Here is a 23,170-nt window from a genome sequence, read left to right as displayed (position 1 = left end):
TTGATAGAGGTAAAATCTTTGGGTTGAAATCCAGATTTTTTTTTATTCTCAACATGTTATATCTAAGACTAGTGATATAATTATAAAAGTATATTGAAAAATATTTTTTCTAAACATTTTTATAAATATAGATGTAAATTGCAATTGGTCTGTAATTATTTAGGTCATTTATGTCACCTTTACCTTTATATAGGGCATTAACATTAGCTGTCTTAAGGATGTCTGGAACTTCACCCAATGATAAAGTATTATTAAATAGTAATTTTAAAGGATAGATTAGTGATGGCGACAAGTTTTTAACTACTCTTGGCAATATGCCGTCTGGACCGAGCAGGCTTATTAATTCTTGTAAATGTTAAATTGGTCTTTGATATCTTGTTCAGTAATAGTTATTTCAGATAGTTCATAGGGGCATAATGGAGGTAATTTTGGAAGATTAATGTCAGTGATATCTGAAGAGATGTTAGTAAAGAAATTGTTAAAATGCTTCAGCTTTATCAAGAGGATGTGTTAGTATTTTTCCATTCACTTTTAGAGGATTAAAGGTTGTGTTAGATTTATTCATTTTAATTATTGACTTAGCAATATTCCACCATTTCTTTGGGGTAGTTGACTTATCAGACAGTTCATTTTGTAATTTTTTTGGATACAGTTTTCTTTAGCTTCCCTAATAAGACTTACAGTTTCATTAGGGATTGATCGAACATTTGATCAGTCTTGTTCCCTATTAAGGGTTTTGGCTCTTTTATGTATTCTATTTTTTTGTCTTAACTTGAGTTTTATATCTGAGGTGATCCAGGGTTTATCATTTGGACGAATTGTAACAGATTTATGGGGAATGTGCCTGTTTGTTTTCCATTAATTGTGTTAATAAGATGAGCGTAAGTGTCTTTTATATTGGTGCAATTAATAAATAAGGTGTCCCAATATATATTTTTTAGTAGTTCATTGTTAATGGTATCCCCATTCTGCTTTACTAAAATCATATATAAACTCCTTTATAGGATCTTTGTTTGAATGTTTTGAAAGAAACATGTATTATAATTGGGTAATGATCACTACATAAGGGAGATAATACTTGACTATATGTAATAAGATCAGAATTATATGTAAGAAATATATCAATTTCAGTTGCAGAGGTATTAGTAATGCGAGTTGGTGCTTGAAATACATCATGTAGTTGATATTTTGTTAGCAATCTTGATAAATGAGAGGTTTTAGTAAGTGTCAACAGATCAGAATTAACATCTCCAGTTATTATTACATTTGTAGTTGGTATTAAATAAGTTGTCAAATATATTATCTAGTTTATTTTAGTAGTCAACAAGAGAGATAGGAGGCCTATAAAGACAGCATAGAAGATTTTTTGTTTGTTTGTAATATTTAGTTCAAGAATCATAACTTCAATATTTTCAGTTTCCAACTCATTTCTACGAGTAACAATTATGTTATTTTTTGTATATATGCATATACCACCACCATAGTGTGTCTGTCTGTCTTGTCTGTATATATTTGGATGTGTACTGATTTCAATATCATTATTAGCAATATCAGGATTCAGATGAGTTTCAGTAAAACACAGAATATCATATTCAGATAAACTCAGAAGAAATAATGTCAGTTTTATTGCCCGAGAGACCTAACATTACAAATTTAATACCGATCAAAAATCAATCATACACAGATGCTCGTAGTTATGGTCCAGGGTTAGTATGGATATCACCTGCTCTTAGTAATAATTTTAGTGAAGTATAATTTGACATGTTAGATTTTACATGAAAAAACCTATAGTAATAAAATAGAGAATAAGGCCCACACATTCATAAAAGGCATTCTTATTAACTAAGTCATAACACAACAAATTTCATACTTCCAACATGCTATCTCAACGTAGAACACTTAAGATAAGTATCATAAAAAATATTTATATACAGTATTTACATCTCACTAAGGCGCAATGTAAGCTAGGGAAAACATGGATATGAACGGCGGAAGACTAATTGATTTTAAATATAATTAATCAACAGTTGTAATAACAACAAGGAAAGCACAACAGACCAGACACATCATTATAAGTTTGATTTTTCAATGATGGTATTATTTACGTCAGTATGCACATCAGGAACAACAACTTCAGATACAGGAACCTTGAGTGATATGTTTTGAGAAATTATGATTTCATACAATGTATTGGCATTGTTTTTGTAGCTAATTGCCGTAATGGTGACTGATATATTCGATGCTGTCCCCTGCCTCCCAGGTCTATTCCTGGCCGCTCTATTTAGTGCATCGCTCAGGTAACTACATAGTTTGGTAAAAAAAACATTCAGGAAAAAAAATAAATAGATTTTAGCATCTAACCTCATCCTTAAGATGAACAAGTTCACGTTCACATTATGTTGTATTAGTCTGATACAAAACCGGACAATATGGATTAATTCCTGAAGTGTTTTCAAATTTTGTGAGTGATAAAAAATAATTTTACTCTGATATAATCAAGGAATCAAGAAGATACACTCATTCAAACAAATCAGCATACGAGTAATCTGTTTATAAAGTTACGATGTCCTCCATACTGGACAGCTCGTCTGTCATATTCTGGGAAGATATTATCAAGCCCCACACACGAAGCCGATGTTTTTGGGCGGTACAGTCATCACCAGAATTTCAGGTACAGTGTATTACGGTTTTATTAGTTTTAACGTCCTAAAATACAGCCAGGTGTCATGTAACGTGCCAGGTTCGTTGGTGGAGGTACCCGGCGAAAAAACCCACCGACCAGCAGTCAGTACCTAGCAACTGCCCCATTTGGGATTCGAACCTGCATACCAGAGGTGGAGGGCTTGTGGTAATATGTCGGGATGTCTTAACCACTCGGCCACCGCGGCCCTTGTTTTTTTATCATTTTTTTTATTTTAGTGGTTGTTGTATTTTAGCGGTGTTCGCGCTGAATTTGGAGAGATAATTTATGTAGAGTTCTAAATAGGTATTTACGGTATAGAACCATCGAATAAACTTTAATTTATATCCTTTATATATCCTAATTTACACTTTGTCACATTTCCACTAAAATTTGACTGCGCTAAAATAAGTACGTTTAATTAGAGTATGCGTGTATTAACATTCTACATACTATCAGTGGCTTGTAGTGTTGTATGTCGATTTTCATATATATAGTTTGATTTTAAATGGTTCTGATAATTGGACTTCAAATCATGTCATGTACTCATGGGGTGTTAACTCATACTTGGATCGTGGATTTTGTGTTTTCAGTACTGGCGTTTGGAGTTATAGGTATTTTTATAGCGTTCGTGGTGTCCGGTTTAACAGGTCCTATATCACAGGTTAGTGTTATTGTTTATATTAAAAGGTGGGGTATTTGTGTAAGAGAAAAGTGGTAATTGTTGCAAAAACAACTTAACGTTTTTAATTACTGTAACGGTCTTTAATTGAGCGCAATGAAGTTTCAGCGCAAAAATGTTTTTTAAAACAGTTACAAAACGAGGAATTTGCATATGTACGATAATTTATGTTTTAACGTCATACAGAAAAAATGTTTGCGCTATTATATTTCAGTTCAAAATATCTGGCACACATAGCATTAAAACATCATGTTAACAGGATATTGTCAGTCTTTACCGATGTATAAGCATGGCACCAACCTCGCGGCCTTTGTTTTGAAACGCGCTCTTAATATATTTTGCAGTTCTGTCATTTAAATAATGACTTCATGTTTATAAATGATTTTAGATGACTACCTTTTTTATGGACTGCTATTTACGTTTAATTATATTGCAGATACTTATGACGACAGGATCGTGTTTGAATGGAGCATTGACTGGGATTTTCTTACTCGGCTGGTGCTGCCCACGTGCCAATAAACTGGTAAGATAATTGATAATCACATGAAAAATACTATTACGATTATATATAACGTAGTTTTACATCATACATACGAACTAAGACTATATTGCCCCTGGTGATTTACGTTGCTGTGTCTTCTCCGACAGCTGTTCGGTAAATGATTAATTGATATCCTGTAATGAAACAATATAACTAATAAACACGCTGTAAAACAGTCCTTTTATCATACCATCCCAGTTACTAATTTTGGACAGGTGAACACAAAAATAGTTAAATCGTACATTCAAGCTAACTAAATGTAAATTAAAGAATACTATTCGCACAATCTAGTTTTGGATATGATGTTCTGGTCCAAAACACGTCATTTAAGGAATGATTTTTATTTTTTTTCTTGTTTACTGGTGTGTAAACCACATTTGTTGGTCAGATATTTTAAATGAAGCGCGTAAGCCCGTCATGTTAAAATATCTGTCAAACAAATGCAATTTACACACCAGTAAACAACAACAAATGAAAAATCATTCCTTATATTTACATTTCAATCGACTATTTCTTTTAAATTTTATGTTCTGATTAAATAAAACTTTGGTTTTTACAACGTTATACGATTGATGTAACAGCCGCTCAATTGATGGAATCCCGGAACAACTGGCTACAGATTGGCGGGAAGTGTGGTTAAGTTCAGAAAGTACACAAAATATAGTTCATTCCATTGATGCAATATTTCTCAAATATATTATATTCTGAAATATTGAAGATATTCATTACATTGTTTAATAGAAGAATTAAAAAATACAGAAACAATATAGGCCAAATCTAACGCGCATTAACACTACTTGCGTAACCCTACACTGTATGTGACATACAAAGGGACTGTAACACAGTGACCTATACAATACTGGTTAATATGATTGAAGGCAAGGCCTTAAAGGGCGCAGCTAGATGTTTCAGTAACCATAAATAATGCAATGTTAAAAAGTGCAATTTATGGAAATAACGGAGCAGAAATTTCTGTTTATTTGTTATTCATATATTCACACAATATTCTTGTCCCAAATCCCCCTTTGAGAAGAAAGAATTTTTATTTCCGTAACAGATATTCCGTTTATAGTCAGCTGATCATATTGGAAGCTGGTCCAAATTACTTGAGCGCTTGCAAATAAAGAGCAATAGCACTAAGATTCTGTCTGATAAAGATTACGTTCGTTGGATCATAAGAGCGTTTGGACCGCTTGATTTTGTAATGAGCTTACTTCAAAGCATCGCATTCACGCGGATACATAGGGTAAAAAAATGGCGGCCGCAAACTGAAGTTGTCAGTGTGTAGGATTGAATCTTAAAAATAGTGTTTTTTTTCTTATATTTTCATATGTGTTACCTTAGAAGTGCTTCGCACTTTGTGCCCTTCGCGCCCTTATTAATACGGAGAACAGTATTGGGTAGATTTACACCTAATATTACCTATGTCGATGTCTAGAGTTGTATTTGTGATTCCATGATGTAATATGTTCCCTCGCCAACCACAGGGAGCGTTGACTGGCGGGTCACTCTGTGTCCTCATGATCGGATGGATACCGTTTGGGAAGTATGTCTCGTCGGGTGTGAGGGTGAGTACCAAGCTACCACCGGCGGCCACAGACAGATGTTTCGTCAGTAATGGCACAAACGCCGCCAATAACACTTACTATACAACGTACACCAACATTACCACCGAATTGTATTCGTCAGACCACCATGACATTCCGACGACTATGACGCCCCCCGACATGTCGCGGCCGTAAGTACACAAGATGTAGAATATAAATGTTAGCTTACACTCAACTGTATATATAAAAATATATCAAATCATTCCAATACATCACTCAACCCAAGCGAGACAACATCCCCAACTAGTATCTAATGTTGTGAAGACTAAATAGAATCTATCATGTCCTATTCTATCTGAGATATTTTGTTATAATATGCCGACACTTAATATCCTGACTAATCTTGTAGTGATATTCTCATTCACTGTTGGTTAAACAAGGCTCTAATATTAGTGAAGAATCCGCACTATGTTCTTGTTACAGAGAAGGACTCGACGTCCTGTATTCTTTGTCCTTTTTTGTTTGTTTGTTTGTTTAATTAACGTCCTATTAACAGCTATGGTCATGTAAGGACGGCCTCCCATGTATGCTGTGTGTTGCGTGTATGTTGTGCGAGGTGCGTGTTTTGGGAGACTGCGGTATATTCATGTAGTGTCTTCTTGTATAGTGGAACTTTTGCCCTTTATATAGTGCTATATCACTGAAGCATGCCGCCGAAGACACCAAGCAACACACCCCACCCGGTCACATTATACTGACAACGGGCGAACCAGTCGTCCCACTCCCTGTATGCTGAGCGCTAAGCAGGAGCAGAAACTACCACTTTTATAGACTTTGGTGTGTCTCGGCCAGGGGACAGAACCTAGAGCCTTCCTCACAGGGGCAAACGCTCAACTCAAGGCCAAAAGTGAGGTGGTGACAAGGGAGGCATTAGGAAGGATAAAGTCAGTTAGGAAGAAGAGAAAAGATAAGATCCTAAATTTAGTTGCCTTTTACGATCATGCAATAGGGGCAGCAGGTACAATTCTTACGCCCTACCTGCAGGGCCAATTCTTTGTCCTACAGATGGTTGGGATCAACCGGTATCCTTATAGTCATCATCACGGGTTCTCTTGTCAGCCGGTTTAGTGGTAAGGCATACAACATCTAGAACGCGTCTATGATGCTTATCTCATACCAAAGCAGCAGTAATGTCAAAATGTAATTTATAGCTATGAATTATCTTGTAACAGCACATGTGATTAATTCACTAACGTCGATTACATGGATTTTTTTTAAACTTTATCTTTCCTTAAAACGAATGTGTTGCGCAGATAGTGATATGTCGTTTTATATAGAACTGTATCGAACGTTTTTTTTAATGAAGTACGTTGCTGACGACGCTGATTAGTTAGTTTAGCAAAATGTCAGAAAACTGTTTGCTAATTTAAACTTCCGACACCTATATAACAGACAGTTTAACATCAAGTCACCATATATACTAATTATAATAGAAAACGACTTAATTAAATACGTATTAGACTTTAAACATTTTAAAAGTTGTTTGCAAACTGTATAAATCCGCGTAGCAGATTCTCTCTTAAAGTTATGTGTGCTGGATTTCTCATACTCTCGGATCAAGACAAGTTTTTAATATATTATTCATTACCAAAAGTTGCCAACATTTTGAAAATAACAGTACTTTCAATGCATAGGTTCTAATTTATATGTACGAAGACGAGCTGCCAAAAACATTACATTTATATCTATAGTGAAGTTAAGTTGATTGTATACGGTCAGACAATGACGCCCAATTGTGGTCTACAATTTCATTTCACATTTGCACAGTGTTATTAGTAATTGTACTGTACATTGATTTCTGCATGTCTGTTTCCATCTTAACATACATAAGTTATAAAAACAACAAATGTACTGTACATTCTTTCTGTGTTGTAACTAAAGTTAATTATGCATATGAAGTCATTTGAATAATTTCCACAGCTTAATTTATCAAACCTTATGGTTTTCAATAGATTGATGAACGAAAAATAACATGTCAAAATATTCGCCCCAGAAACAGCACATATAACTTTTAGTTCGTAAACTAATTACCATATCCTTATGAAAATTTAAAAAAGTTGGTGACATCAATGTATCTTGATCAAAGATATATCTTTAATGTTGTTAGTTTTGATGAAAGCTGGATTGTTGTTGGTGTTCTCCGTGTTAAATGTCAATCTTGATGAAGGTCGAGTTGTCCTCTGTGTTGAAAGTTTACAGACTTAATGAAGGTAGAGTTGTCCTCTGTGTTAAAAATTTACAGACTTGATGAAGGTCGAGTTGTCCTCCGGGATAAAAGTTTATAGACTTGAAGGAGGTCGAGTTGTCCTCTGTGTTAAAAGTTTACAAACTTAATGAAGGTCTAGTTGTCCTCTGTGTTAAAGTTTACAGACTTGATGAAAGTCGAGTTGTCCTTTGTGTTAAAAGTTTACAGACTTGATGAAGGGCGAGTTGTCCTCTGTGTTAAAAGTTTACAAATTTAATGAAGGTCGAGTTGTCCTCTGTGTTAAAAGTTTACAGACTTGAAGAAGGGCGAGTTGTCCTTTGTGTTAAAAAGTTAAACTCGATGAATGTCGGAGTGTTCTGTGTATAAAAATGATTTTTCATCAATTAAAACTTATCCTTGCTCAAATAATAATATCAATAATTGAATATACAAATGTATGCGATTCCATATACACGAAACGTCGCTTATGGTAAAGAACTTGCTGATTACTTAATAATACAATGTGAAAATGGCAACATTTTTGGCATGTACATGCAACTTGCATGGCGCAAACCATTATCCTCTTATTATATTTACAAGTTGTTTGTATTTACTCTAAAGCGTTACGCTAAATAATTTTTTTTTTCCATTTGATAGGAAGTTGCAACCAAAGAAGAAAACCTGAAAAAGGAAAATATTACTTTAAATTCAGAACTGATTATTACACTGGCTGACTCCACGGCTATACCCGAGATACTGGAGGCATCATCATTAATAGCAACATCCACTAACAGCCGAGTATGACTTCCATTCATGGATATTTAGACGCAAAGTACACGTGCTACAGTAAAACCAACAAAATACTATTAGAAGATGGTATACCATATTATCTGAATTATTAAAAATTAATAAGCTCGGGCAAATTATTTTGTTAGATCAACAGAAGTCTTTTATAAGGGTCAAATGAGAAAGGTTAGAAATAAATCTAATGCTAGGTTTACATTGTGTTCCCGACGGCCACGACAGTCCCGTTTCAGGCCACCGTGGTCAAAACGTGGTGACCGCGACACAACGTGAGACAACGGAGGATGGTGTGATAGACATACCGTGAGCGGCCGTGATTACCGTGGATGCCGGGCCAGATAATTTTAAACTGTCAAAAATTGCCACGGCAGTCACAGTTTCAGATGCTAAACGTAACATGACGTAATAAAACGGGAATTGACGCAACAAAACGTAACAATGCGTACGGAGCCGTATCAGAACTTGCAGAAGGTCCGTGGTGGAAGGGGCAGCAAACATGTTCCAGGTTTGTCACGATTTTCACGGCAGGCCAAGGTGGATGGTAGGCGCTTCGATGCGTTATGTCAAGGCATATCAAAGCTTGTAGCGGTTAAAAGCCCGACGCGTTACGGCGTGTTGCGTCCTATTACGGTTGCCAGCAATATATGATGGAGTATCATCGCTTGGCCTGGTACATATTTGATACTTCATGGAATATTTGTATTAATGAATTATAGAAATAGTCATTATCAAACACATTTTAACAATCAAATTATACCAAAGCTATTATTACAAACAAAGCCGATTAAGTGAGAACCTGTATATACAAATGATTTGCGTAAAAACACTTTGCCATATCAAAAGTTTAACATTCTTAGTGACGATTTTATTGCAATTCTCCATCTTGATGTCAATGTTGAGATTTCAACAATGAACAACACCATTGTGAACTATCCATATCGATCAGCAGAAACAAAATGGCCCTTACATGCACTTGCTCGATAATTTTGTGTATCAAAACTAAGGATCAGACAAAGTAGGCCCAACAGAAAATAATTTTAAATATGATAACTGAAAACATGTCAGGGTAAATTGTCTCAAACAATGGTCGCTCAGGTCTAGGCAAGATGGAAGAATAGTACCTTGTTTCTTATATCTCGATGTCTTGGGTAATTATTTCAATAATCTCATTGAAGAAGTCTGGAGCAGTAGAAAGGCATTAACAGTTATGTTGGGGAGTACTCGGATAGTAACTGTTGACCAGTTGCATATCTGCTGCCCCCTGTTATTAAGCTGCTGTACAATACATTAAATTTATAATGATCATATAATTATACATGTACCAAATATAGTTAAGATTTTCTTTTTCTAACACATTTGTCATTAAAATGTGTTTTAAATGAAATTTTCGGCAATAGATATTGTTTCATTTTTGATTATTTCATTTCAACTTTTATACTCTGGGCATACACCTGCTTCAACGAAGCCCGCTTTAATTCCTAGTAAGCCTTGGCGGACCGTGAAAAACGTATTTATAAGAGCTTGATCAAAACTTGCAAAACGTAGCAGACCTTATCAGATCGTAACGGCCTAGAGAGAACGTGGTGGTATCCTTGGTAGACCGTACAAAAACCGTAGTGTACCTTTAACCTCCGGTAACAGCCATTTCCCCTATATACACGGCCCGCCGCGTATTCCGTAAAAGACTGTGGCAAAGCTTTGCAAGACCTAGCTCAACTTTAATACCGTGGTGGCCGGGAACATAGTGTAAACCTAGCGCTAAAAATTTCGGTTTTGGGACATACTAACTAAAGGTCATGTTTCTATATTCTTTGATTTATCCTGACCAGTAGAACAGGTATTTGTATTTAAATAGTGTATGTAATGGAATATAAAAAAGACATGATGGCTTTGTCTGTTTGTGAAATTTCTTTCCTGTCAATGGTGTACGATCGTATTCCACAGCTTTATGTGGATTCTTATTCAGTGATTTATCTTTCGCTGACATTTAACTGTCGTGAATAGTTTCAGATTTGTATTGTGTCTAATATATGGCAAAAAACAACAGTATCGCCAGTTATAGTTCAAAATCACAATGGATGTGGTCAACTACAAGAATCCCGTGTGGCTTCTTTGTGACCTGGAAGCCTTGTTTGCACTGATAGCATTTCAATAAGACGTCATTTGAAAAATTCGAGAAACAATTTTAAAGGCAAATGCCTACCTGTAGTTTTAAAATGAAAACAGAGATTATAATTGATCATTGTGTCAAGATGTTGGAAATAATACCCATCATGGCATCCTCGTTACCCCAGGGGTTATTATCACTGACGTTAGTGAATATACCGTTAGTGATACTTAACACCTGGAGTATCTAGGATGTCATCATGCAGAGCCACGTATTTCTATAACAGTATCGATAAGGTCTTTACAGATTTTAAATCAACATATCTAATAATTCAATGTTTGGTTTCTACTCAATTTGGCTAGCGTTTGGCAAGTTGTATTTATACCTAGCATGATGAAAGTTTACTGCTTGAAAGGCATTTAGTAGGGGTTTTTTATAAACAATTTTCCTTCAAGAATTTTAAGCATTTTTTGTCAAAGACTTATAAAATAACTGGCAAAGGAAATAGGGCACAATAACTATTAGAGTTAGATCTTGATATGTATGATTGTAAAGTATGAGTCCTTTTGTGACTACAGCCGGGACGTACTCTCCCTATATAATAACCTGTACCACACCGACTATATCGTGACGTACTCTCCCTATATAATTATATGTACCACACCGACCATATTGTGACGTACTCTCCCTATATAATTATATGTACCACACCGACTATATCGTGACGTACTCTCCCTATATAAACACATGTACCACGCAAACTATATCGTGACGTACTCTCCCTATATAAATACATGTAACACACCGACTATATCGTGACGTACTCTCCCTATATAATTACCTATACCACACCGACTATATCGTGACGTACTCTCCCTATATAAATACATGTACCACACCGACTATATCGTGACGTACTCTCCCTATATAATTACCTATACCACACCGACTATATCGTGACGTACTCTCCCTATATAATTACCTATACCACACCGACTATATCGTGACGTACTCTCCCTATATAATTACATGTACCACACAGACTATATCGTGACGTACTCTCCCTATATAATTACATGTACCACACCGACTATATCGTGACGTACTCTCCCTATATAATTACATGTACCACACCGACTATATCGTGACGTACTCTCCCTATATAATTACATGTACCACACTGACTATATTGTGATTTAATCTCCCTATATAATTACCTATACCACACCGACTATATCGTGACGTACTCTCCCTATATAATTACATGTACCACACAGACTATATCGTGACGTACTCTCCCTATATAATTACATGTACCACACCGACTATATCGTGACGTACTCTCCCTATATAATTACATGTACCACACCGACTATATCGTGACGTACTCTCCCTATATAATTACATGTACCACACTGACTATATTGTGATTTAATCTCCCTATATAATTACATGTACCACACCGACTATATCGTGACGTACTCTCCCTATATAATAACCTGTACCACACCGACTATATCGTGACGTACTCTCCCTATATAATAACCTGTACCACACCGACTATATCGTGACGTACTCTCCCTATATAATTACCTGTACCACACCGACTATATCGTGACGTACTCTCCCTATATAATTACCTGTACCACACCGACTATATCGTGACGTACTCTCCCTATATAATTACCTGTACCACACCGACTATATTGTGACGTACTCTCCCTATATAATTACATGTACATATGTACTACACAGACTATATCGTGACGTACTCTCCCTATATAATTACCTGTACCACACCGACTATATCGTGACGTACTCTCCCTATATAATTACCTATACCACACCGACTATATCGTGACGTACTCTCCCTATATAATTACATGTACCACACAGACTATATCGTGACGTACTCTCCCTATATAATTACATGTACCAAACAGACTATATTGTGACGTACTCTCCCTATATAATTACATGTACCACACAGACTATATCGTGACGTACTCTCCCTATATAATTACATGTACCACACAGACTATATCGTGACGTACTCTCCCTATATAATTACATGTACCACACAGACTATATTGTGACGTACTCTCCCTATATAATTACATGTACCACACAGACTATATTGTGACGTACTCTCCCTATATAATTACCTGTACCACACCGACTATATCGTCACGTACTCTCCCTATATAATTACCTGTACCACACCGACTATATCGTGACGTACTCTCCCTATATAATTACATGTACCACACAGACTATATTGTGACGTACTCTCCCTATATAATTACATGTACCACACAGACTATATCGTGACGTACTCTCCCTATATAATTACATGTACCACACCGACTATATCGTGACGTACTCTCCCTATATAATTACATGTACCACACCGACTATATCGTGACGTATTCTCCCTATATAATTACATGTACCACACTGACTATGTCGTGAGCATTTGTTATACTGTAATATTTACATGCTCTGGTATATACAATACTAATCACCGTATCCTCATCACTATATTTCTACAGAAGGTTGTTCAGGTGCGTTATGGTTTTTTTTTTAAATCCTGTGACGTCATCCAGTGTGTATAACAGATATATAGTTTCACTATCCAATGATGGTCAGTTGAATAGTTTACTATCCTACAGTATTACCGTTGGATAGTCAAATATCGAACAGTTCCGGGTTATTTAGTGACGAATATGTATGAATTTTAAGCATTGAGATCAATAAAAGAATATGAAACAAGGGTTAATTTTACTGCGGTACCCATGTAAATAAAATATACAATACTTGTACATTTACGTATAGATATTGTGTTAAAAAATAGCCTTTTCAATAAAATCAATTAATTGATAAGAAAATGATTCTTCAAGCACAATGAACACTTAGTACAAATCCAAAACATTTTTGTTAGGAGAATGAATTAATTCAATATGAAGGTAATCTTGATTTCTATTTAGAATAATCCAGGTTTTAGAATCTTTACACAATTTCCTTTGTGTCTGCATGACAACTCACCTCTCCATGGGCTGTAAAGGTGTCGAATTATATTCAAGTTTAGAGCTATCTTTTGGAACTCTTCTTTAAAGTTGTGTTTTGGTCCCAATCATGAATTGGATTCCATGAACACATTTGCTCCTTTGGAATTTATAGTTTCCTTATCGTAAATATCGCTGAAAATATGGTATTCCTATGTTAAAATCTTCATTTGATGTCGACAAGAAAAAAAATCACAGAAACGTTTTGGGATCGTTGTGTGTAACTTATAATTGATTATCACTATAACTGCATGTTGAATCCATTCTGATTCGATGACTGTGTAGCTGTGATATGGCATATGGAATGCACGTGTACCTATATATAAACCTTACCTGTATGTGTTCATCAGACCATAGTTGAAGGATGATGTGTTAATATCAAATCAACACACACTGTGTATGTGAAAAGCTCTAAGATCTTCATACATTACAGATACCAACAACAAAAATTAAATGATTATTGGATACTGAATTGAAACATACTTATAATTATTTTTATGATTCTAATCCAATGTTTGAAGAGATGAGGACTTTTGAAAAAGTTCATAATTTACATTAGGTCATAATGGTCGTAGCTATGGAATTCATATGGGCCATGAATTGAAAAAGCTTATACTTGAGGTTTTAGGGTAAATAAATTATAATGTGGTACAGGTGTTAAGCTTTTCGATTAACTACTTGAAAAAGACATATTATAAATCTGGATACTGAATCCAAGGAAATTTAACAATTCAGAAGAAAGAGAGACAGTGAATCCTAAATAAAAAATATACAAAGAAAGTTCTATATGCATGTCAAAAGTAGTTACATGTAACGTTATATTCCAATTCGTTTAATTAGAATATGATAATGACTAAATTGCATGAATTATGTACGAAAGGTCGTGTATTGTGGAGTAAGATAACGATTGTCCATAAAAACACAAAACACACTTACATTGGCATAAGTAGCATTAATGACCAAAAAATGCATCAAAAGCGACCATCACAATAATTTCAATGACATCCATTTGTTGAATGTTGTAAATATATTTCTCTACACTATGTATTCATTCAATTTGAAGTTTGAAACTAGATAAGCTGAACGTTTGTGTGTCAATACGCATGTCCAGAATTTACGCGACGCTCGACAACGCGACAACTCGACGGCGACGCTCGATAATATCGGCGATAATATCGCTCTGTCGCCGTCGAGTTGTCGAGCGTCGCCGTCGAGTTGTCGAGCGTCGCCGTCGAGTTGTCGCGTTGTCGCCGTCGAGTTGTCGCGATCTCGCGTTGTCGACCTAAGTTAACAGGGCGATATTACGATATTAGTAAAGGAGGGCTGAAGTTGGTTGCGAGTTCCTAGTTCCTAGTTCCGTTTAATAAACGGAACTAGGAACCAGACCCGAGTTCCGTTTAACTTAAACGGAACTAGGAACCAGACCCGAGTTCCGTTTAAGCTTATACGGAACTAGGAACCAGACCCGAGTTCCGTTTAACAAACATACTGGCCAACGAGCGGAGTTCCGTTTATTAGGATTCCTATCTCTAACTGCATGTTCAATTACCTATTATATACAGGAATCGAACTTAGAGCTTCCATGAATAATACAGCACAGAATTAATCCCATTAACACAAATTCCCTTAAACGGATCTGACACCTAGACTCCAGTTCCGTTTAACTTAAACGGAACTAGGAACCAGACCCGAGTTCCGTTTAAGCTTATACGGAACTAGGAACCAGACCCGAGTTCCGTTTAACAAAAATACTGGTCAACGAGCCGAGTTCCGTTTATTAGGATTTCTACCTCTAATTGCATGTTCAATTACATATCATATACGGGAATCGAACTTAAAGCTTACATTCATAATACAGAACAGAATTAATATCTATAACACAGATTTCCTTAAACGGATCTGATACCTAGACCTCAGTTCCGTTTAACTTAAACGGAACTAGGAACCAGACCCGAGTTCCGTTTAAGCTTATACGGAACTAGGAACCAGACCCGAGTTCCGTTTAACAAACATACTGGCCAACGAGCGGAGTTCCGTTTATTAGGATTTCTACCTCTAATTGCATGTTCAATTACCTATTATATACAGGAATCGAACTTAGAGCTTCCATGAATAATACAGAACAGAATTAATATCTATAACACAGATTTCCTTAAACGGATCTGATACCTAGACCTCAGTTCCGTTTAACTTTAACGGAACTAGGAACCAGACCCGAGTTCCGTTTAAGCTTATACGGAACTAGGAACCAGACCCGAGTTCCGTTTAACAAACATACTGGCCAACGAGCGGAGTTCCGTTTATTAGGATTCCTATCTCTAACTGCATGTTCAATTACCTATTATATACAGGAATCGAACTTAGAGCTTCCATGAATAATACAGCACAGAATTAATCCCATTAACACAAATTCCCTTAAACGGATCTGACACCTAGACTCCAGTTCCGTTTAACTTAAACGGAACTAGGAACCAGACCCGAGTTCCGTTTAACTTAAACGGAACTAGGAACCAGACCCGAGTTCCGTTCAACAAACATACTGGCTAACGAGCGGAGTTCCGTTTATTAGGATTCCTATCTCTAACTGCATGTTCAATTACCTATTATATACAGGAATCGAACTTAGAGCTTCCATGAATAATACAGAACAGAATTAATATCTATAACACAGATTTCCTTAAACGGATCTGATACCTAGACCTCAGTTCCGTTTAACTTAAACGGAACTAGGAACCAGACCCGAGTTCCGTTTAAGCTTATACGGAACTAGGAACCAGACCCGAGTTCCGTTTAACAAACATACTGGCCAACGAGCGGAGTTCCGTTTATTAGGATTCCTATCTCTAACTGCATGTTCAATTACCTATTATATACAGGAATCGAACTTAGAGCTTCCATGAATAATACAGCACAGAATTAATCCCATTAACACAAATTCCCTTAAACGGATCTGACACCTAGACTCCAGTTCCGTTTAACTTAAACGGAACTAGGAACCAGACCCGAGTTCCGTTCAACAAACATACTGGCTAACGAGCGGAGTTCCGTTTATTAGGATTCCTATCTCTAACTGCATGTTCAATTACCTATTATATACAGGAATCGAACTTAGAGCTTCCATGAATAATACAGAACAGAATTAATATCTATAACACAGATTTCCTTAAACGGATCTGATACCTAGACCTCAGTTCCGTTTAACTTAAACGGAACTAGGAACCAGACCCGAGTTCCGTTTAACTTAAACGGAACTAGGAACCAGACTCGAGTTCCGTTTAACAAACATACTGGCCAACGAGCGGAGTTCCGTTTATTAGGATTCCTATCTCTAACTGCATGTTCAATTACCTATTATATAGTCGCTTGTTTTATAGATAAGTTATATTTAGTGATAAAATGTATATGATACATCTCCGATGAATGATAAGTTTTATCTATTAAAAAGAGGAGAAAACAAATTTGTAATTTTCTTCAGTAATTAAAGTTAAATACTTCACACTGGTGCCATTATTGGAAATGTTGGAGCATTTATTTTACATCAGAATATTAGTATTGAAAATAATTAACTGCCTCCGAAAAAAATCCTAAGCATTATGCCCTAATTCGAACGAGTTACTGATTGCACTGATTGCACAGACAACAAAAGCAAAACAAATTATTTCATATGTTTTTTTTTGTGTGTTTATTAGACATATATACACACATCAATTATTGTCCAAATGATGATCATATTTATTACTCCGTTATAAATATTTACATGTACAGGGTGTCCCAAAAAACATGTCCCGAGTTTGACGCTTTATAAAAATGGTTTTGGTAGACAGAGGAATTTGATCTATTTACCATTAGAAAGGTAGTAATCTGCTCTGTACAACGATATATAACAATCCGGACAAATATCTTTTTGTGAAGACTTATATTGAAAATCGAGAGAAAGTCATATTTCGCTAATTTTGCGTTTTGTTCAGAAAATCAATAACTTTCAGTTAAAGAATGGGCACGAGGTATCCGCCCTTCTTTTCGATAACAAGATGAATTCTGACCCAGAAATTCCTCACCACCTCACAATTCTGTAAATCTGCTTCCTGCAGATGGACAGCATACCTGGGTGACATTTTCATAAAATTTCATTAATGTAAGTATGGGATTTTCCGACCGCATTGTAGATTTTAATAACTTCAGCATGAATCTTCATGGTGCTAGAAAGTCATCAAAATATGACATAATCGATGATACCATCATTTCTATTATGACGTCATCACACATAATGGCGATGTAATCTGTAAATTTGTACCCAATTAAGTTAAATTTGGATACTCCTGCTTTCCAATCATTTTGAATTTTCAAAAAAAGTTTAGTATTGCAAAATTTATTATCCGTCAAAGTCGGGACATGTTTTTTGGGACACCCTGTATATGTTCGGAAACTTATCAAAGCATCACAACTCCACAAAATGTCGCAAGGTATTCTTTTTTTTCCCCATTTGGCTTAAACAAAGGGTACGTAATATACGTATAGCTTCATGCGATTCGATTGTGACAGTAAACCAGTCACATTCTTTAATACCGAGAGTTTCAACATTATACTATCTTGTACGTACAAGATAATAACTTGTACGTACAAGATACTAACGTGAACGTACAAGATATTAACTTGTACGTACAAGATACTATCTTGTACGTACAAGATACTAAGTTGTACGTACAAGATACTATCTTGAAGTATCTTGTACGTACAAGATACTAACTTGTACGTACAAGATACAAAGTTGTACGTACAAGATACTAGGTTGTACGTACAAGATAGTAACTTGTACGTACAAGATACTAAGTTGTACGTACAAGATAGTAACTTGTACGTACAAGATATTAACTTGTACGTACAAGATACTAAGTTGTACGTACAAGATATTAACTTGTACGTACAAGATTATAACTTGTACGTACAAGATAAATCAAATTTTGCAGTGGCCCTAATACGCCGCCGTACGGTAGAGAGTCAGTCCCAGTATTATTACAATTTTGAATTCCCACTAAGGATGCTACCATCGCAATATGAGCACTATCCCATACTTAATTTCAGAGAAAAGTCGTTTATATGGAAATAAAACACATTGACCCCTTTTGGCCCCGCCCCTCAGGCCCAAGGGGATAAGCCACACCCTTTGTATAATTTTGTATCCTCATCCCATACAGATACTACCTTTGCAATATTTTTTGTTATATATCGTGCTAAGTTTTAGAGAAGAAGTCTTTTATAAGGAAATTAGAGTTTTTTCAATGTTAAGCCACTTTTCATGATATAATACTTACCATAACTTTAGAATTCAAATACACTACATACACCAATTTTTATAGCCCTGAAAACATTATATTTGAGAATCCCGTCTCCCTACCGTACTTTATTTCGTACTCGACGAGAGTATATAGAATGGTGTCCCTTTCTAAAAACCTCTATGTAGCCACGAGGACAAATGACTGAGGAGGAAAGGGAATGAGGACAGAAGGGTGGAACCCCATAAAGTTATTGTTAGTTTTACATCATGTAAATTGGTTTTACATTGAAAAACCTCAATTTCTTTTCAGTAATACGCTACCATAACTTTAGTACGCAAATTTGTCTTACCGTAATGGAGAGTCCGAAGCCAGGCAGCCCAGTCAAATGGCAAATGTAGGGGACAGGCCCCAGGCAGAGAATATAAAACAGGGTTGAATGAACAAAGGAAAAAAACGAATATACCTCCCCGTGGAAAGAGGTGCACCATTGTGAAACCTGCTCGCATAATGTTAAAAGACCATATATGTATATAATGTCTACTGAGGAAGAACAGTCACAGACTGAATCATCACAACTGGGCCCAAGGAAAACAGTCCATCAGAGTGGAAGGACAGAGACCGGAGGTGAAAGTAGACTGACCACGCCAAACGGCAGAAAGACATCATGTCCTGGTACAAGGACCTATTGCGGAGAGCCAAAGAAGTCGCTAGAAATACGCGAAGAGCGAAAAGACATTGCATGAATATCACTTCTCCTGTGGCCTGAGGCAACAGCAAGCAGGAAGACAGTCTTTAAAGTTAAAAACTTTATGGAGACCGATCCTAAAGGCACATTAGAAGCCGAAGCCCCCATTTGTGACTTTAACACGAGTTCTAGGTTCCACTGTGGAGCTGACGTTAGGCCTGTCCAGATTGAACCCCCGAATCAAGACAGACAAAGAAATGAAGATCATACCTCTGGTCTACCACGGAAAGTAAATACACTGGCAATAGCTGTGCGATAGCCTGCAATAGTACATTATTGCGCTCCCTAAACAACAAGGAGAATGAAACTCGCAATCAGCTGGGCAGAGGCCATGACCGGATCAATCCTCCTGACGATACACCAATCAAAGAAGATCTTCCAGCGTGACTGGTAGACGGCAGAGGAGAAAGACCTAATTGATCGGGCGATGCGAGCTGACATATCCGAAGAAAAGCCTGTCTGAGCTAGGACTCCTGAAATCATGTCCAAGCGTGAAGGTAACGTCTGGGGCCGATTCTAGCGAAAGACATTTGCTTTTGGTGGGAGAACCAGAGGACGAGCCACCAGAAACGACAAGAGCTCCGAAAACCAGGGTTATCGCGGCAACAGTGGCGCTATCGGAAAGAGGGAGCAATAATACCCCGGAAACTTTTGTAGAACCCTGCGTCCACGGCCCAAGCCATTTGGTTTGGCACGGAGACACAAAGGTTGACAACTGACTATTGAGAAAAGAGGCAAAAAGGTCGAGGGATATAGATGCCGTTCTGTCATAACCAGCTGGCGCTGCCTGGAGATTATCCGCCAGAGCATTTGCCCTTCCTGGAAAATGCTTGACTAAAATTGTTAACTGCATTTCCTTATAGATAGGAATAATACGGAAATACGGACAGCGAGGGCACAAAGGAGGTAAGCTGATGTCCCTGTCTCTCCAGATAAGCGACCACTGTAGAGTTGTCCGTAGCCATTCAAACCGCATTGGAATGCAGAATCCTCTAAAAAGTCTGCAGAGACCCTGTGGATCGGGTGTTCCGATCCACAGATTCCCGAACTAGATGTACCATTAGCAATTCGTCGACATAGTTGTGAACATATCTTCCCTAGAGTGCAGAAATCACACTACAACCAACAGCAGTTGATGGGACACCAAGCTCCCAACCTCTTGCGGATCAGAAATATTCTGGAATAGAAGCCGAGTGTGTAGTCCATAATAGGCACCCCTCGACCACGCCCTTTAAAAGCATGGTCCTTACTTCCTCCCGGATGGAAACTGCCTTCTCCGGATCCCCCGAAGGAGGGAAAAATACATACTTTGACACAAAGTGTGGATGCCGCAAGTATGGAATGCCAAACCGCTCCTTCACTACAGAAAAGGCTCAAGAGTCCTGTGTGATATTCTTCCATTGACTCTAGAAAGAAGGTGGACTGACGATCTCCTACAGGAAGATGAAAACGAGGAATATCGAGACCTCCACAGATGGAGAATTGTTGCCTAACCCAAACCCTAATTTACGAGAGGAGGACTTGAATCTCAGACTGGCTGAATTCTCAAGAAACAAACCTTTCGTATGAAACGATCAAGGACGGAGAAACGAATCAGGAACTTTTCGTCTTGTCCCAATGAGGGTTTGTACTCTTCCTACCCTTACCAATGTTACTCTTGAAATTACTTTGACTTCGGTCGCATATAACAGTGGGAGCAGAATTTCTAGCCTTCTTCTTTGGTGGTGCTGACCTCTGTGAGGTAATGGCCTCCAACCTCTGAATTTTTTTCTATGTTTTCAAAACAGAGAAAACTCCTAGCCAACAAGACATTGACGAGCAATGGCACCTTCAAAGAAGCCAATGATCTCAATGTCCTGTTCAGGGCTGAAGTATTCAAGTTTATATATGACATTCTGGATGGAGAGACGCAACAGCCTCTCCATCTTGTGGTGCTCCTTGGAGCCGAACACTACCTGGTTCCCTGACCAAGTTTCCCGAGTTCAACACTCAAGCTTAGCTGGCAAAGAGGACGGCAGTCTATCATGTATTGCATAACCAGGGGCTTGAACCTTTGACCAAAACTGAGGTGCAACAGGGCTAACCTAAGCGTGCGAGATGAGGAAAAATTCTTCTTCATAACTCAAGTTAAGATAAGAATGTCATTGACCACTTTTCCTTGTTAGATAAACACCCGTCAAATTGTCCTATATGTTCCTAAAGGTTCCGAAGACGATTACTGTAAAATGCTAGAACACTGACACGTCAAAAAAGGAACCGCTCAAGGTGCTTTGCGATTAGAAAAAGTAATATCTTGACAATGAAATGTACAATTGAAGCTCTGATTTCGAAATGTTTGATGACAGTATAGTACAAGAGATCTTAGAGGATCCTTGGCGCCTACGAAAGAATGATGTATGTCTGACGAAAGAGGAGTATTTTCTCTGCTTTTTAAACTATAAATATTAAAATCCAAGATGGCTGCCTCTTGGCCATCTTGTTGATTTTGTTTCATTGAGTTGTATGGCCCATTTGGGGCTATCTTATTGATAGATCGGTTCAAAAATGCATTATACGGAACTAGGAACCTAGGGGAAACCAACCTCTGAAATTTCAGACAGATCCCTTTGGTGCTTTCTGAGAAATAGAGATAAACATCTTCAACTTCCAAAATCAAAGTTGTTTCTCTATCGGCCATCATGTCGAATGGCCCTAAAATGTAATATGCAGAACAGGGGCACTAAGGTAACCTACATCTGCAATTTAAGACTTCTTGGTAACAAAAAAAAACAACTAAAAAAGGACAGGCGGACGGACGGACGTACAGACGGACGGACAAATAGATCGACAACCTGATTACTATAAGGCACCCGTATTGCGATACGGGGCCCTATTAAGCATCAGGATATTCATTAGTCTTTAAAGGCAATGTATAGGCCAACATCGGCTTAAACAGAACTAGGATCTTGTTCCTAGATCCGTATACTATTAAACAGAACAGAACAGCTTTCGAGCGTCAGCTCTAAACTGACCTCGGGTCTGGTTCCTAGATTCGATCAAATAAACGGAAGTCGAATATGGTTCCTAGTTCTGTTTGAGCTTAAAAAGAACCCGGGTCTGGTTCCTAGTTCCGTTTAAGTTAAACGGAACCGGGGTCTAGGTGTCAAACCCGCTGATGAAATTCTGTGTTAAATATATTGATTCTGTGTTGTATTATTCATGGAAGCTTTAAGTTCGATTCCTGTATTACAATGGTAATTAAACATCTTATAAGAGGTAGAAATTCTAATAAATGGAACCCGGCTGGTTGACCAGTATTTGTGTTAAGTGGAACTAAGGTCTGGTTCCTAGTTCCATTTAAGCAAAACGGAACTGGGGTCTAGGTGTCAGATATGTTTAAGGAAATCTGTGTTATAGAGATTAATTCTCTGTTGTATCATTCCTGAAAGCTCAGAGCTAGATTCCTTTATAACATATGTAATTTAATATCTTATAAGAG

General features: G+C 37.1%; 1 protein-coding gene across 1 annotated transcript; it reads left to right on the top strand.

Annotated features, from left to right (window-relative positions):
- Positions 1-2,220: 2,220 nt before the first annotated feature.
- LOC138308088 (sodium-coupled monocarboxylate transporter 2-like) lies at positions 2,221-10,868 on the top strand. The gene is made up of 6 exons (XM_069249037.1): positions 2,221-2,297; positions 2,559-2,671; positions 3,274-3,344; positions 3,799-3,885; positions 5,391-5,641; positions 8,353-10,868. Exons 1-6 carry the CDS (start codon positions 2,221-2,223, stop codon positions 8,378-8,380), a joined length of 627 nt encoding a protein of 208 aa, XP_069105138.1. The 3' UTR covers positions 8,381-10,868.
- Positions 10,869-23,170: the final 12,302 nt, after the last annotated feature.

This window comes from Argopecten irradians, chromosome 14 (genome assembly GCF_041381155.1).
Source record: "Argopecten irradians isolate NY chromosome 14, Ai_NY, whole genome shotgun sequence".
Taxonomy (NCBI): Eukaryota; Metazoa; Mollusca; class Bivalvia; order Pectinida; family Pectinidae; genus Argopecten; species Argopecten irradians.
Note: the sequence above shows the minus strand (reverse complement) of the source record. Positions and strands in the feature narration are given on the sequence as shown.